This window comes from Crassostrea angulata, chromosome 7, assembly GCF_025612915.1.
Source record: "Crassostrea angulata isolate pt1a10 chromosome 7, ASM2561291v2, whole genome shotgun sequence".
NCBI lineage: Eukaryota > Metazoa > Mollusca > Bivalvia > Ostreida > Ostreidae > Magallana > Magallana angulata.
In genome coordinates this window covers 10,996,917-11,013,523 of record NC_069117.1, presented here as the reverse complement: position 1 = coordinate 11,013,523, position 16,607 = coordinate 10,996,917, and the positions used below count along the sequence as shown (strand labels likewise).

Sequence of the window (16,607 nt, the reverse complement as noted above, 5' to 3'; positions counted from 1 at the left end):
TGTTGTACAATATTTTTATGTAAAAAAAGGTGGGGTGAATTGTTTTCATTTGCAAATTTATATGTTACTACCTGTTAGTTAATGTTATTACTATTAGCTTAATGAGATCAAGTCGAGGAGAGCTTATGCAATACCATGGTGTCCAGACCTGGTTAAAGTTTTTGGAGCAGGTCCTGGATCTAAGTTATTACTTGTCCTATTATCACCGAATTTGCATGGATGGTGCGTTGTTAACAGACTTTGATGCGGCATCTGGACAATGGGCCATAAATTTCATATGCGGGAGGTGTTAAAAGTTTTTGAAGCAGATGCCCTTTGATGGCCATATCCAAGTTATAAATAGTTATAACTGGTCCTATTCACCAAACTTGTATGGGTGGTACACTTTGTAGTACATATGTACTTATGCACTTGATGTGCTTTGATACAGGTTTTTATTCTTTATAAGGTTAAAGTTTTTGGAGCAGGTGCCCTTTGATGGTCATACCTGAATTATTATTGGTTCTATCTTCACCAAACTTGAATTGAGGATGCATCTTGCAATACTAATGCATTTGACAGGCCTTGATGCTGAATCTGACCTATGGGTGTCAGATACTGGAGGAGGATATGGATTTTGGAGCAGGTCACATTTCAATCTACATGTAATTAAAATGAACACTTCCATCCACTACTTGGTTTTCTATATGGTGTGCTTCCATGCAATTTAATTATATGAATGAATCAAAGAACTTGCTTCAGATACAGAGAGTGATGTTGATTATCCAGTTGTTTAAGCAGGCTTAAGATTTCAGAACAATTCACATTGTGTTAGGGTCTTGGAGCTGGTTACCTAATGAAGTCCTGGTAAATCCAAACAGACTTGCACAGTTAATATAAACATAACGGTAACCATGGATGTGTAACATAGAGCTAGCTTCAGAGGCAGAAAATGCTGTCGTGACCAACTTTCATAGTTCATGTTACTGTGGAATCATTAAAATTTGTGGGGCCAATTTTTGTGGATTGCTTAAATTTTATAGGTTTGTTGGGATGAAACAGAAGGCTAGCTTCAGATACAGAGCCTGATCTCCTTTATCAAGGATGTGTAGAAAACCTGGTCCTACCTCACTCGACTTGCTTGATGGAAGTGATTGTTAATATATGATTCATATTCCTATGATACTGCATGAATTGTACAGTACCTTATCGTATCATACAGCTATGTCAAAGTGATTTGTAAGTCCCAATCACTTATATTTTTAGCATTTTACCCTTGATATTTCAAATACTTGGATATCTCGGAGTTTTTAACCAGGCCCATCTAGTTTGAGATAACGAGGTTTGACTGTATGTTAGTTACATGGTTTGTAGTTGACCAAATATGGCTTATACATGATCAGTAAATTCCATGGGGAAGAGCAGAGCTCGAGTTAGTAAATTTCATCCGGAGACTCGGAAGCTCCACTCTTGCAGCATATGGAATTTACTGACCACGTATAAACCAATTATTAGGTCAACTACAAACCATGTAAAAAATATATTTCACTAACCGACACAAAATGAATAAACAATAAAAATCGAGCGTTTTATAACAATGTTACAAATTTCAATTTGGGTTTTAAACCTGATGTCATAATACATTTGTACTTATAGAATGACTTTATAATGCTCAAGGGGAAGTATATATTGTACTGACGATGTTTGGAATATGCATGATCTCCCTGCAATTTAACAGGAGGTTAGTTATAATACTAGACCAAATATAAAGTATATGATATTGTATTAATACAATATTGCATCAAATGATATGATCCTATATTGTATCATTTTTATATGAAATGATGCAACTATATTATATAATATGATAGTATATTGTATCATATGATGTGATACGATGTTGAATCATGTATTGTGATATTGTTTAAAATTTGTATCATGAAATGATACAATTGTAAGATAAGAAATGATATTGTATGTATCAACTGATATATGGTAAGATATATGATAAAACATCATATCATTATACCTTTTCTATTCATATCATATGACAATATTGTATCAAATCGTAATACAATATCGTATCAAATGATACATTGTTCTATCATATGATACAATATTCTATCATATGATATATTATTGTATTATATCATAATACAATATTGTAAAGTATTATTTTATATGAAATTGTACATATTACATGATACAATATTGTATCCTATGATATGATACGATATTGTGTCATACCATGCAATACGATATTTTAATATAGAGCATTAAGTTTGATTTTCATATGTAATAGGAAAATGGTAGACTCATAAAGGTGATTCCATGTCTCTATGAGATAAACAATGTTTATTTTTTTTAACTTACAAACATGTTGAATTGCAACTATCAGGTCCAGAATTAATAGGACCAATGTCGAAGTATGACAAAAAGTAGTATTAGGTAATCCCTTAGTTGATAAGATTGAAATTATGGAGAACTCTCCTAAGAAAATAAAGGTTTGCAGGCACGTAGCATCAGGGGGGGCCTGGCCCCCCCCCCCCCCCCCCCCCCCCCCCCCCCACTTTTTCTCGCAGCAACAAATTTTTTAAAATTTACATATAAAAAATGGAGTTATCATAGAGTTGCCCCCCCCCCACTTTTTTGGGAGTATGTAAGAAAATGATATGAAAATAAGGAAATGAGAAGTGAAATTGAAGTTATATAGTAAGCCAGCCCCCCCCCCGGATTAGGATTTTGAAGATTTTAGAAACATAACATTTTCCTTTTTTTTTTTTTTTTTTTTTGCTTGTCAAAATTTTTTGGATGAGTCTGGGCCCCCCCCCCCCCCCCCCACTTTCAAAACGATGCTACGTGCCTGGTTTGTTGTTCACATGGTTGAAAGGTCTGTCCGAAGTGAATTCTGTCACCTACAGGTGTAGGTTTAGGAGAAATTTTGAATTTATTATTTTTTTCTTTTTTGCTTTCAACGGGGTAGTGTTTAGAACTGACAGGAAAGATGAAATTATTGAAAAGTTAGTACATCTAGCTTAAGAACTCATTGTATTTGTATTGTAAATGTTTAAATGAAAATATATTTATTTAACAATCGCTTGTTTGAAAATTTTGTTTGTATTTATTTATCGTCCTGCCAAGACGTATGTTTGGTATTTTGAAGAAATGGGCTGCATTACACCTATAACTTCATTTGATAGATCTATTAAAAATGTCTTCTGAAAATATGATTTCGCAAGTGAAAGATAAATCTGAATTATTATGTTGTATAATTAATATTTTCATATAGTACATGTAATTAATTTTCATTGCATACGCCAAGGAAAATCACATACACCTTGAATTCTTTTTATTAAAAGTTGTATGTTTTTTCAGTTTTTTTAATCTTTAACAAGAAAATAAAAAATGTCCACACCCCCACCCTCGGAAAAAATTAGAATTTAATATACATGTATATGCATCTGAATTTAACCCCCCCTCCACTGGAAAAATGTTCTGGATCCGCTCTTGGAATTCAAAAGAGCATGAAAGTTACATGGAATGTGACAGATTGACTTCAATGATCCAATTATCAACCTTTTAACATCGTATTAATTCCCCTATTACTTACATATACTAGCCTTGTCATGTATGGCTGTGACTCCGCCGTAACGAGTGACAAGATATCATTGAAAACGAGTACCAGTAAATGACTGCATTCTCTAAACCTTATAAATTTGTCAGAATGTGTGCCTTCAACAGACCGCATGATTGACTCAGAAAAAGAATAAACTTGAATGCTTTTACAGGGCAGTTGAATGAAATGGTACATGTTCTACTTGAACAACATTTTTCTGAAGCACTAATATCATCAAATTCATCGTGTCACATGTAGGAAAATTTCTTAAATACGAGATATTTTCTGGTAATAACGTAATGACGAGTTTTTTTCTTGATATTTACAATTAAAATAATTGATTTATGTATTCAGAGAGCAATTATATGCATATCTTGATTATATAGAAAGTGCGACACCAAACGGTAGAACTACAAATCAGTCGAACAGACTTGCTGCATGTGACTTTTTTTTTTTTTTTGTTAAAGAAGAGTAGGTAGCTTTCAATTCTGTTACTTTCTCAAATGTCAAAATTTAACCGTGTATGATAAATTCATACTAAAACAGAGGTATATATACATAACATATTTACAAACAGTCTATAGGTATGGTATGTTAAATTCATAAAAATGAGCTAATCATACTGTCGCAGTCGATGAATTAGGTTTATCGGCTGTAAACTATACTTTACGGACAGAAAACTATAACGTTAGTATTTCACAGCTGTAAAACATAGTTAAACCGATCATATATGATTCAGAAGTGTATAACCATAATATTAAGTAGCACTGAAAACAACCATCAAACTGATTGTATAACATATAGTTTCTCTGATAATGAATTATCAAGTTATATAGTTTCAGGCTCATGAGGCTAGGGTTGTGAAACTATCATTGACAACTCTTTACTAAAGTTAACGAATGTAGATAATTGTTTTCAGATATTTTAAACTGTGTTTAGCTCATTTTTTGTGAATTTAGCTTGCCCTATGAAATAGCATACATGTTGGGCTCTGATCACGGAGGAGGCATTGTAATGAATCTTGATTTTATGAATACAGCCCCCGCCCCCAATCTAATTAAAATTAGACTTGTAATTCCGCTCCTCTACGATACGCTATACAATCTAATTGAAATTAGACCTCTACGATACGCTATACAATAGCGTATCGTAGAGGAGCGGAATTACAAGTCTAATTTTAATTAGATTGCCCCCGCCCCACTCCTTCAATAAAATGTGCAATCAGTAATTTATCATAAAATCACAAAATTTCACAGCATTTGGCTGTACTCTGTAAAAACTTTATTTTCCGACAAATTAACCACCCTCTAGCTGAGAAAAAAAACGCCAAAATATTGAAATAAATTAATACTAGTAAATACTAAAAAATATTATGTAAATCATAGATTTTCTTAAAAAAAACCTAAATATTGGTAAATAAAATGAAATTTTAAAGTATGTTGATTTGTTTGACTATACGTATATACATGATATATCATTTAAAATCTTCAAGAAATATGTCAAGAAAAAACAGCATTTTTCAATTTGCATTTCCAATTAGCTTTTTTTATATGTTAAATTAGTTATACAGTTGATTTATATATTAAATCAGATAAATATAATGTTTCTTGTTGCACCAATATAAGAATTTAAATACGCCCCTGCTAACAATTTATTCACTTTGGAAATCGATTACGTTTTGCCACTTTTGGAACTCCCGCCATGAATGAGGACATGCGCAACACACGACACTATTATTTTGCGATTCATGGTGTGGAAACGATCTATGGCGGGAAGGTCCTTCACCTAAATGGCATATTTTCTGAAATACAGTTTAATTCGTTAAATATAACAGCATTGAAAAGTGCCAGAACATCTACACATTCCATGTAAGTATACTTTATTTCATTATTTTATTCAAGTGCAACACCATCGCATGACAAAAAAAAGCACTTTCGGTATGCCACATGCAAGCAAGGACGAGGGTACAAAGTTTGCTATGGTGACGCCTCCCTCTTACATTGTAAATCGCTGGGGTGAAAGCTGTATCAGAAAAACGTTATTTAGACATTTTTGGTCCATTACTTGACGGTTATTTGTTTTCTTTGTCTGGGATTTTTCTCGTGACCCTCACGCGAATTTGCACTGATGACGTCTTTGGTACAGATTATTTTCAAAAGCTAGGACTTACAAAGATAGAGTAAGAAGTGTTACATGGTAAACATTGTGTACAATTAAAAATTGCACTTATTATGCTATGTATGTTTAAACGCCATTTGCATTATTTTTATAGTGCGTCGTGCATATATTAAATTAGTACATGCACATCCGTCGACCATTTCCATGACTTCGCTTGTTCGCTTGATTTTGCAAACAGATTTGGTCGTTTCAAATACTGTAGCAGATTCATGTACATTAATATTTTAGTTTTATGTTTTATCAGACATGACTGAGTAATTATGTAAATGATGTATCGCATAAAACAAAATCCCCCGTTTTTAGAATGAAGGTCAAGGTCACTGTGTATATGTACGATCAGCCGGAGTGACTTTATCAGACATGATATGCATGGATGAATATTTGTAAACTGGTTCAGGATATAGGGATTCAGTGCCACTTGATAAGCAACAGGAAATACTCTTTCCTCTCAGGAAGGATGTTAATTGTGGCTGCATAGGATGTTCACGCTGATAAATTAATGTGATGATTATAGTGTTGCACATGGTCACTCTTGAGTTGGGTATGAAGCATAAATAAAAAAGCACATTCACAGAAGGTAAGTATGTTGCCTGCTCTACAATTATTAAACAATAAAAGGAGAGACTACAACTCTTCAATATTGTGTTTATATTTATGCTGAACATGAGCTGTAAAATGACATATGCAATACCACTGTCTGGCCTAAGACTGATTCTCACCAGGTACCATTTCTCGCCAGTGGATTGTTACATATTTTTCATGTATAATTTTATGTGTCGATAAAATGATGTAAAACGCACTGAGAAGAAATGGTACTTGGCAAGAATTGGTCTTGGGCCAGTTTAGTTTTAGTATCTATGATATCAGACTTACCAGTGGTAATGGTATTGCTACATTACTGTTACATTTCGTTACAAATGGAACTGGAAAGGAGAGGAAAAAATATTACCAACCAGACTGGGACTCCTGAGTCTCTAGTTCTGACTGTCACATTCCACCCCCTTAAGATTGATCTTGGCTCTTGAAGATCACGGTAGGTTCTTTCCCCTGGCAGGAGTTAACCTGTCAGTTCCAGGGGAAAGTCAAAGCACCAATGGTAATGATAATGGTATCACTACATTATGCGTGAAAGACAATTGGACCTCATGGTAGATGTGCAGTATTTCTGATTTTGTCTTACTCGGTTGATTTGCCTACATTTTTTGTTTGTCTCTATTGCATGACTGTTTCATGGTAGAGTTGCATACATTAGGAATTTTATGGCTGTTTCATTGGCAATGTCATGTAAAATGTGATTCCCTACAGGAGAGATTGTACAGCCAATGTGGAGAAAAAAGCGGCACTATTGGATTTGAAGGGAATAGGGTCCAACAATCTAGCTGTCCTGTGTTTGAGTTATAAAACATTGACCCATACGTGGAAACAGACTCTGCTAATTTTGATTAGCAAAATGATTATAGAATTTCAATAAGAAAGGAAACTAAATGCAGAAGGTATTAATATATCTATCCCTTGTCCTTTTTACTAAGAGTGGTTTTTGTTGATGTTGATTAAGGAAACATAAAAGGCGAGTGTTTTTTGGCGAACCTTATATTTTGTGGTGACAGAAACAGACTAAACTTGAAGTATTAACAAAAGATATCTGATTTGTAGATACATGCTGAATTTTTATTTCCATGCTATATGTATTGGGTAAGGAAGTGGAACTTGTGTATTCAATCTACTTGATAAAAAAAATTGTGTGTCAACTTTGGTGATCAATCTGAATGTATAAAGTGTTGATGGTGCAAACTGCAATTACTGATTTTGTAATCTAATTATTCCTATGAAGTTTACAAATACCATTTTTTTTCTAGAATTTTTTAAGCAGAATTTATTTAAAATTGAAAGAATTCAGATAACAATGGCAATAAACATGATCCATGAAATGTGTTTTGACAACAATTAATGTATATACTAATTATACACTTTCCTTGGTAAAATACAATCATTGCTGCAACAAATTTGATTATAAATTTTATAATTTTCCTCATTCAAATTAGCCAAAAAATGAAAAACTGTATTCAGACATAGCATTTGTTGGCAGCTTGCCCAATGGACAATTAAATATTTTAGATGATGTTGAGCTCTGAGATTCTGTGGGGTAATACACTGTCTCAATGTCTTGTCTCACATTATGTGTCATCTTTATTCCTTTTAGACAAACAAGCCATGTCCTCACCAGAAATATCACCTGCAGCTTCTCCTGAGCAGTCCCGAGAGGTGTCGCCCATGCCAAACATCAGCCTGGATGGTGACGAGGAGCATACATGCAGAATTTGCGAGGAAAAGCTCAAACAACCCAAAATCTTAAACTGTCTTCATGTCTTCTGCCAGACTTGTCTGGAGAATGAAAATGAAGATGCAAAAGATGTCCTGTCTTGTTCCATTTGCAAACAAGACACAAAAATCCCACCCGGTGGAATCGCAGCTTTGCAACCAGAGTACGTCATTTCCGATCTTCTGGAGATTGCTGCCATAGAGGACAAGCAGATCCTCTGCAATAGCTGCAAAGCCAAGGAAAAGGCTGTAGCTAGGTGCAGGGACTGTATCAGTGGAAATTACCTCTGTGCCAATTGTGTCACTGCACATCAGTTCATGAGGTGCTTTGATAATCATGAGGTAATGAAAATGCTCAACGAAGTTGCTTTGAATATGTTTGGTTGTAGCACTCTTCTAATTAATAATTTTGACAATTTGCATTTTCATCAGGTTGTCTTGTTTGAGGATATGAAAGAAGGCGGACGTAATTTGGCTCACAAAGTCATCTTCTGTACCTACCATGCTACTGAACATGTCAAGTTCTACTGTAACACCTGTCGGGTGAGCATTGATTGTCATTTCCATCACTTTTTTGTGTCTTGTGCAACATTTTGTATTTTGAAGTCATTATGTATGGTATAAATGATGATCAAATAACAATTAATCATTATGATGCTATTGTAGGAGGCTATATGTGGTGAATGTATGAAAAGTCTGCACAAGCCACAAGACCATCAGTGTGAAAATATTAGCGAGACAGAGAAGAAGCTGAAGGATGAGTTGTCTATAATGCTGGCAGAGAGCAAGAAGAAGGTGGCTGTGTGTGATGAGGCTCACCAGAAGTTGGAGAGCAGCCTCAATGATCTGCAGATGCAAAGAGATAACGCCAAGGGACTGATTCAAGAAACATTCCAAAGCTACAAAGCTATGTTGGAGAAGAAAAAGGTATCTACTTTTTACATTTTAATTGGTAGTGTAGTGTAATTTGAAAAAAAAATATGAAAACATTGTAGTACAGAAATTTCTATCTAAGGCCTAAAAAAAAAGTTGTATTTTTCGGGTAACCCGACCTAACCTACAAAAATGGCCCGATCCAACCATTTTTAGATGCCTGATTTTATCCGATTGTGAATTTTATCTTATTTCCAATAAAAAGTACGTTTTTAAATATGAAACAAACAAACATTCTTAGGATTCAGGCAAAAAAAAAAATGATAAAATTAAAAATAATCCCTACCTACCTAACCTAATTTTTTCATCAGTGTTACCCTAAACACACTTTTTATTTAGGCCTAACCTAAACATGCATTGAGTTCAGTAAACATTTTTTCCCCTCATCTTGTAGGATGCAGTGCTTGAAGAGCTGGAAGATTTGCATTCAAAACAAGAACTTGCCATCATGGACCTCTTCCACAGTGTGGAGAAGACATCTGAAAAAATTGAAGATGGGTGCAAGTACACCGAGTTGCTGTTACAACATGGCACTGGTCTGCATTATGCACTAATGAGGAAAATGATAAGTGCCCAGCTGATGTTTCTCATCAACAATACACCTAGGCCAGATATCCACATCAATCTGGATTTCCACTCGGATACAGAAGCATTTCAAGAGGCCATCAACAAGACTTTTGGCTCCTTTGTCAAGGAAGAGCCTAAGGTATGGAAAGAAATGAAAGATATCATGAGATTGAATCATTCTCTTATTGTCTTTATTTTGTTTTTTAATACTTGAAATGAATTCAGTACTTTGTGAGAACGCAGTTAAAAGAATGCATGGATCTGAGGATTGGTATAAGGGACAATCCTTTCTAAGAAAAAAAAAATTCTCTTCTGTTCAATAGTTTAAAATTATGTGAAAGTCTTTCATTTTGTAGCCACAGCTTGAAAGACCCTTGTCATCCCTGCATTCCTCTTTTGAGAATGAAGGTTTTAACTTGCCCAGTGGAGTGTTGAGTCCGGAGCCGAGTATGATGCGCCAGACCTCGACTCAAGCTCAAGATTTGATTCACAATCATTTTCGCACAATTACACCTGTCTCGATGAGAAGCAATACGCCAGGGCCAATTGGGTCTATTCCTGCATCTATGGCATCAGCAATTGCAGGTTACGATAAATCTGGTAATGCTCGTGTATGGTTGACTTGTTAAATTTTAAGGAATGTAATGATTATTAGTTTATTATTTATTAGCTTATTTGTGATGACTATACCTTCAATGATTGTTTTCTTTCCTCAGGGAGTCAAACCATGCATGACCACAGCACAAGCCTCTCCAGGAATTCCCACAGCCCTGCTATGTCGGACAGTGGAATTTCTGTTGATGCAGCGAGCAACAACAGTGGATCTAGTGCTTCAATGATGAACGTAGCAGCACTTGCCAAGCTTCAGTCAGGTACAATGATCTGTATCAGCTTTTGAAATGCAATTTGCATTTTCAAAATTTTCAGATATACATGTATGTGTATTAAATCTATACTTGTGTATGTATGACATCAAATATGCTGCTTTATGAGATTGCTCAACGTATGAAATAATTCTTTCACAGTTGGTCTTCCACAAACTCCTGTTGGGACAGCCCCTCCATCCATTTCACAGAGTGATACCAACTTCAATTCTCTGTTAAATCCCAGCACTCCCCAATCGGAGTCGCCCAACCTGGAGACCCTGGCCAGCCTGTTACAGCAGCCCCCCAGCTCCCTGACTGGGGGCATGGGCAGTGTGGGTAGCATTGGATCCATGAGTTCTATAGGAACCATTGGCAGTATGAATATGAACTCCACGAGCAAAGACATGGCAGATTGTAAGAACATTATTTACAACTAATTGTTCTCTTATCTGTTTAAGCTTATGGTTTTCATGAAGTGTAAAACTGGGTCTTTGAATTTCAGCTGGATTCAATAGCACAAATGGAAACATGCCTTTTCCTCCTGTACGTCGTGGCAACAAAATGAGTGCGATGCAGATCAGGTATGTACATGAAATTTATTTGTGACTTTTCATTAGTAAGCCCACGGGCAGACTACTTAAGTTAGGATGAAACTTCAATTGCGCTTGCTTAAATTGGAACTCTGGGAAGTTATGAAAGAGGTCAGTTTCTAGATCAAACTGCGCATTGACTGTCCATGGGTATCGTTCGCAGTCGTCCGTAGTCTATACATATATATACATCTTCCCAACTTTAATCTAGAGTCTGAGAATATATATATATTTTGATATATTATGTATATTGGCAGTGGTTGACCATGAAATTCAGAGAGCAATCTTTGCAAAGTTACAACTTTAAGTAATAATTAGATGTGCAGACATAAACTGTATCTACACTGCTACATGCTTGTCTGCTCACCTACAGCCATAAAACTTAAAGGTGCAAACTTAATGTACACATGTATATTGTGATTGTTCTGGAAACTGTATATCTCATATTTTGATAGCTTTTATCCTTAGATTAATATTCCTCTGGCTGACTTCTTTAGCTTTTTAAAAAGCTAACCTTGTAGAGGATTATGCAGGGCATCAATAAGGAGGGGAAAAGGAGGCAATTTTTCACCACTTAATGAAAGTTATGTAAATGAAAACACTGAAGAGTGTTTAAAATTCTAGTTGATTTAGATGGGGGGGAAAAAACTTGCCCTATTTTTCAAAAGTTATAAGGAATGTTCATTTTGTTAGGAAAAAAAGGAAGGAAAAGTTAAAACATATAGATGCATCATGTATGGTCTCTATAACATATTGGCCACATAAAAAATGCAATAAGTAGAGATCTTGCATCAAATGTTAAAAATAGTTTGGATCAGGTTATGATAAGAAAATGCTATTATGGCAGTTAAAAGCAGTTTAAAGGTTGGCCTCTGCATTAAGACTGTTTAAACAAAACAACTCTTATTGTTAAAATAAAAAATGTTGGTATATTATTTGTCTTTTCTTTTTAGATGCAAATTTGGTCAGTTGGGTCCAGGAAAAGGACAGTTTAACTCTCCACATGGATTCTGCCTGGGCATTGATGAGGACATAGTTGTAGCTGATACAAATAATCACAGGGTCTGTTGTTTTGAGAAGACAGGAGAATTCAAGTATCAGTTTGGAATACCTGGTAAGTTTAGGTTAAATAGGATCAATTTAACTGTTTCAAGTAGTAAACAAACAAACACATTAGAATGTGCTCACAGAGGGCTGATTAAACATGAATATTTCAGGACGTGACGAGGGACAGTTGTGGTACCCAAGGAAAGTGGCAGTGATGAGACCCTCGGGCAAGTATGTGGTGTGTGACCGAGGCAACGAACGATCTCGAATGCAGATATTCACCTCGAAGGGAGTGTTTATTAGAAAGATTGCCATAAGATACATTGACATTGTTGCAGGATTGGCTCTGACAAGTCAAGGTGAGAAACCTTAGCCAAGTGTTCAATATTATGGGCCCCCTTAATTTGATATAATGTACACATTGAATATTATATATGGTGCTCCTGATGTCCTCTTGCATAATACATATTTGAAACAAACCACTCTACAATCAACTATTGAAAATTGCCTGTTTTTAAAGTGCTCTTTGCTTATAAAGCTAAAACAATATTGTCAATTTTTCACCTCTTTTCACTTAGGCCAAAAATAAAAATGTGTGTTTCCGGTTTCCAGATCGACCCTATTTTTTATTAGCCGACCCTAACACTTTTTATTCCAAATCCAGATTACCAACCGTAATTTGTTTAAACAATAGAGTATTTACAAATCAGAGTTAAAAAAAACGCTTGTAACAATTCAATAGAAAACACCACTTATCAAAGCATTTTAAAGATTTCTAAGTGCAGATTGACAGCATGGATGAAAGTTATCCTTGGTTATTTAATTAGCTAAATCATCAATGCAATAAATAGTTTCATAGTGCAGTGATGTGTTATAAATTAATATAAAAATGTACAAGAAAAAAGCAGAGGCAAAGTTTTTTTTCTTTATTTCTGGGTGTGGAGACTGCAGACATCGTAAGTCTTTGAATAGACCCAACAATCATTGACATTATAAATATGATTTTAAAATGCTGCAGTTCAATTGCAAATGAAATTTTTAAAATTAGTCTTAAACCATTAATTATGTATTCATTTTTTTTAAAATTATTGAAAAGATTTAATTCTAAGGCTCTTGTCTGATCAACCAGAATTTCCTCTGTTTCTGAATTCAACACAGTTACGATATTAACGTTTACTGTTATGTCAGTTGACCAGGAAAATAGAACTAATAACTAATATATAATATATTTGTGGTAATGAGTATTATACTCTGTTAATTTATAGTGGCTGTCATATTTTTATTTACATGAAAATAAAATCTTCGTATACATTTCAAATTAACCTTAGATTTAAGAAAGCTTTAATTCTGTAACAGTTGTCACTATCCACGATTACTCCACCTGTATAATACATTTTCTTATATGCTAGGAAAGGGGAAAACTTAAAAGCTCATTTAAAAAAAAAAAAAAAAACCGACCTACCTACCCTAATTTTAAATTTGATGAAATAGGAAACACATTTTTTTTTTTGGTCTTAAAAGAGTTACATGAGAAGCTTGTTTAAAGCTATTTCTATTGTCACTTTGAATTGAGTTCATCGTCAATCCTCAGTTTTATGTTTTTAAGCAACATATTTACATCTGGTCCTATCAGTTTACTCTGCATACTTGTATATTTATTTAATTGCTTTTCGGGGAATTCTGTACTGGATTGTATTATATTTGGGTGACTGTTAAGGCCCATCTGGTTGTACGTAAGAGCAGTTATTATTGTGCATGAGCTAATTTTATGCAAAACTAGAATTTCAATGTGTAATTTTGTAGGTTACATCGTGGCTGTCGACAGTGTATCCCCCACTGTGTTTATCATCAGTGAGGCGGGCGACCTGATTAAGTGGTTCGACTGCAGCGACTACATGAGGGAGCCGTCCGACATTGCTGTCAGTGGCAGGGAGTTCTTTGTGTGCGATTTCAAGGTAGCTAGTTCTTTATCCATGTACTAAAAAAAATTTTTCGAATATATTTTCAGAAAATGGACAAGTTGCAGTATTTCTTTATTTTGGCTCACGGTTTTCAGGACTGAACTTTTCTTACAACTCTGTGTAATATAATATAGAAAATGACACTGTACAAATGATTTAAGGTATTGATTTTTTTCTCAACAGTGCACTTGTTTTTTACTTTACCTTACACACACAAGTAGGAAGTACCTGTACGAGCTTGTCATATATTGCCTGTGGACAATACTAGGGCGCTGTTGTATAAAGAACTGAGCAACCTTCCTTGTACTCTGTTGACATATTCACTTGTATGATGAAAATGGAAGGAGATAAAAAATAGCAACTTGTCAAATTGTCTTTAAAGAATCTCTTTCCAAATAGAATTTAGCCACCAAAAGACCAATATAAGCTCTTAATTATTTTACATGAAAATGAATAAAATCTTTTGTAATTCTTAAATTTTATCTATAAAAATAAAAAGTAAATCAAGGTATTAATCTGGGGTTTATATTAGTTTTGATATCCTGTTATAAAAGACTAACTATCCATGAAAAAAAATGTTGTCCCATACCTCTTTAAATATCCAGTTCATGCTTATCTACAGAAATATATAGGTGTTTGTATGTGGTCATTATAAAAGTTGTTTGATCTGCAGGGCCATTGTGTGGTAGTGTTCAATGAAGAGGGTCATTTCTTGAGACGCATTGGCTGTGAGAACCTGACAAACTACCCCAATGGAATCGACATTAGCGATGCCGGTGATGTTCTGATTGGAGATAGTCATGGGAACAGATTCCACGTGGCAGTGTTCCAGAGAGATGGCTCACTCATTGGAGAGTTTGAGTGTCCCTATGTCAAAGTTAGTCGCTGCTGCGGACTGAAGATCACGTCGGAGGGCTATGTTGTCACTCTTGCCAAGAACAATCACCATGTTCTAGTTCTAAACACCTTGTACATCACTTAGATTTACATGCAATTTTACAGCGTGTAAATCCTTTTTCGGTTAATATGTTTACAAAACTTTGATTTATTTCTTTTCTAACGTTCCAATCCCAGATGCACTAGAAGCAAAATTTTGGAAAATCGAACCAGTTATTAATCCCCCCATCTTGCAAGTTTGGTGTAGGGGCGTGCTGTGGATTTTCTTTGTTGAATATTTAAGCCAATCATCCTGCTTAATAATACCTTCATATTTTGTGTATTTTCCAAAATATTTGCTGACTGGAGAACAAGTGCTAGGGATGTTTTACATGTATGTAGTTAGTTATACAGGATTTATTTGTCAGTTTTCTTTTGGGAAGTTACTATATTTTTCCTTGAATTTACTGTTTGCTTTTAGTTGCAATTTTTAACACAAGACTACAGTGTTTATATTGTCCAGGCATCAATAATGCTGTACAAATTTTTTTCTGGGAAATTAACAGGTTTTTTCTCTCTCTTTTTTTGTATGAGTGAGAGTTTTTGATTTTGTATGTGTCAGATGTATAAATGCTAAATGGACACGTGTTGTCACTATTCATATGCATTCCAACTCTTCAGGTTGTGACAATTTTCATTGGTTAACAACTTTACAGATGCCTTCTGGGTATTTAATATTTTGCTTATTTTTACAAACATTTAGAAAACAAGACCAAGTTTTGGACAAATTTCCTTTATTTTTAGATGTAAAAATTTTGATAATTTATGACTGTTACAACAAACTGATTAACCTACAATAGATATCCAAAGAAAAGATTAAGAATATGCAAGACTGTTGTCACTTACTTTCAAGTCTTTGTCAAAATGGAACATAAGGGAAATACAAACAGAAAATAGTGTAATGATCTCTTAATTTGCAAGATGAGTTTTTCTCAAAACTATTTTCCTTTGAAATAAATCTATGTATTTTTGTCAGCTTTTACAGCGACAGTTTTACAAACTATACCTGGGTATTTAAGGAAACATTTAATTTTAACACTTTGTTCCTTATGCCAATTGATTTTAAATTTGAATATTCAGCCTGTTTTGCTTTTAAATGTAGAGTGCACTATGTCCCAGTTTTGAGATGTGAAGTTTTGAGGTCATATCAACTTTGATTTTATTTAGTTGATTTTGTTAATCTTGTTCTGAAGACTCATTATTTAGACAACTAATTGTATATACCCGTTACAGGTGTGAAAGTTTGCCAAATTTATATAAGAATACCTACATTAATCAAAAGTTTTTATGGTGTAATTGTTTTTTACACGTCTGCCATATATATCATTGTTTACAATTTAGTGCAAGAGTTTTTTTTTTTTCTTTTGTCTCTATTTACATGCTGAGATATTATACATCAATTTAGCGAAAAATAAGTAATGTTAATGGGCTATGGCCACAAAAAGGGTTGATATAAGTACAGTTTATTCTAACATAAACTGGACTAAAACATGCATTTTTTTTGGAATTTAGGAAAACAGTGATCACCATGGTGTGTTACATACATGTAGCCAACTAAGCAGAAAAAAACCCTTAACAGTTAATGTCTGCACCAGCTTTGTTTATCAACATTTTT

General features: G+C 34.4%; 1 protein-coding gene across 3 annotated transcripts in view; it reads left to right on the top strand.

The window, feature by feature from the left end:
• Positions 1 to 5,311: 5,311 nt before the first annotated feature.
• LOC128155412 (brain tumor protein-like) overlaps positions 5,312 to 16,607 on the top strand; it is a 12,139-nt gene continuing 843 nt past the window's right edge. Inside the window, exons 1-13 of one of the 3 annotated variants that reach the window (XM_052817106.1) lie at positions 5,312 to 5,463; positions 7,974 to 8,434; positions 8,525 to 8,635; positions 8,759 to 9,019; positions 9,420 to 9,731; positions 9,949 to 10,177; positions 10,309 to 10,464; positions 10,618 to 10,872; positions 10,961 to 11,039; positions 12,002 to 12,162; positions 12,266 to 12,454; positions 13,899 to 14,053; positions 14,730 to 16,607. The exon at positions 14,730 to 16,607 is cut by the window's right edge and continues 843 nt beyond it. In XM_052817106.1, the coding sequence (XP_052673066.1) occupies positions 7,985 to 8,434; positions 8,525 to 8,635; positions 8,759 to 9,019; positions 9,420 to 9,731; positions 9,949 to 10,177; positions 10,309 to 10,464; positions 10,618 to 10,872; positions 10,961 to 11,039; positions 12,002 to 12,162; positions 12,266 to 12,454; positions 13,899 to 14,053; positions 14,730 to 15,038 (2,667 nt within the window). In that variant the 5' untranslated portion in view covers positions 5,312 to 5,463; positions 7,974 to 7,984 and the 3' untranslated portion in view covers positions 15,039 to 16,607. Of the gene's footprint in view, positions 5,464 to 7,973; positions 8,435 to 8,524; positions 8,636 to 8,758; positions 9,020 to 9,419; positions 9,732 to 9,948; positions 10,193 to 10,308; positions 10,465 to 10,617; positions 10,873 to 10,960; positions 11,040 to 12,001; positions 12,163 to 12,265; positions 12,455 to 13,898; positions 14,054 to 14,729 lie in introns of all 3 variants that reach the window. The other 2 variants (XM_052817105.1, XM_052817104.1) reach the window with 2 other exon arrangements.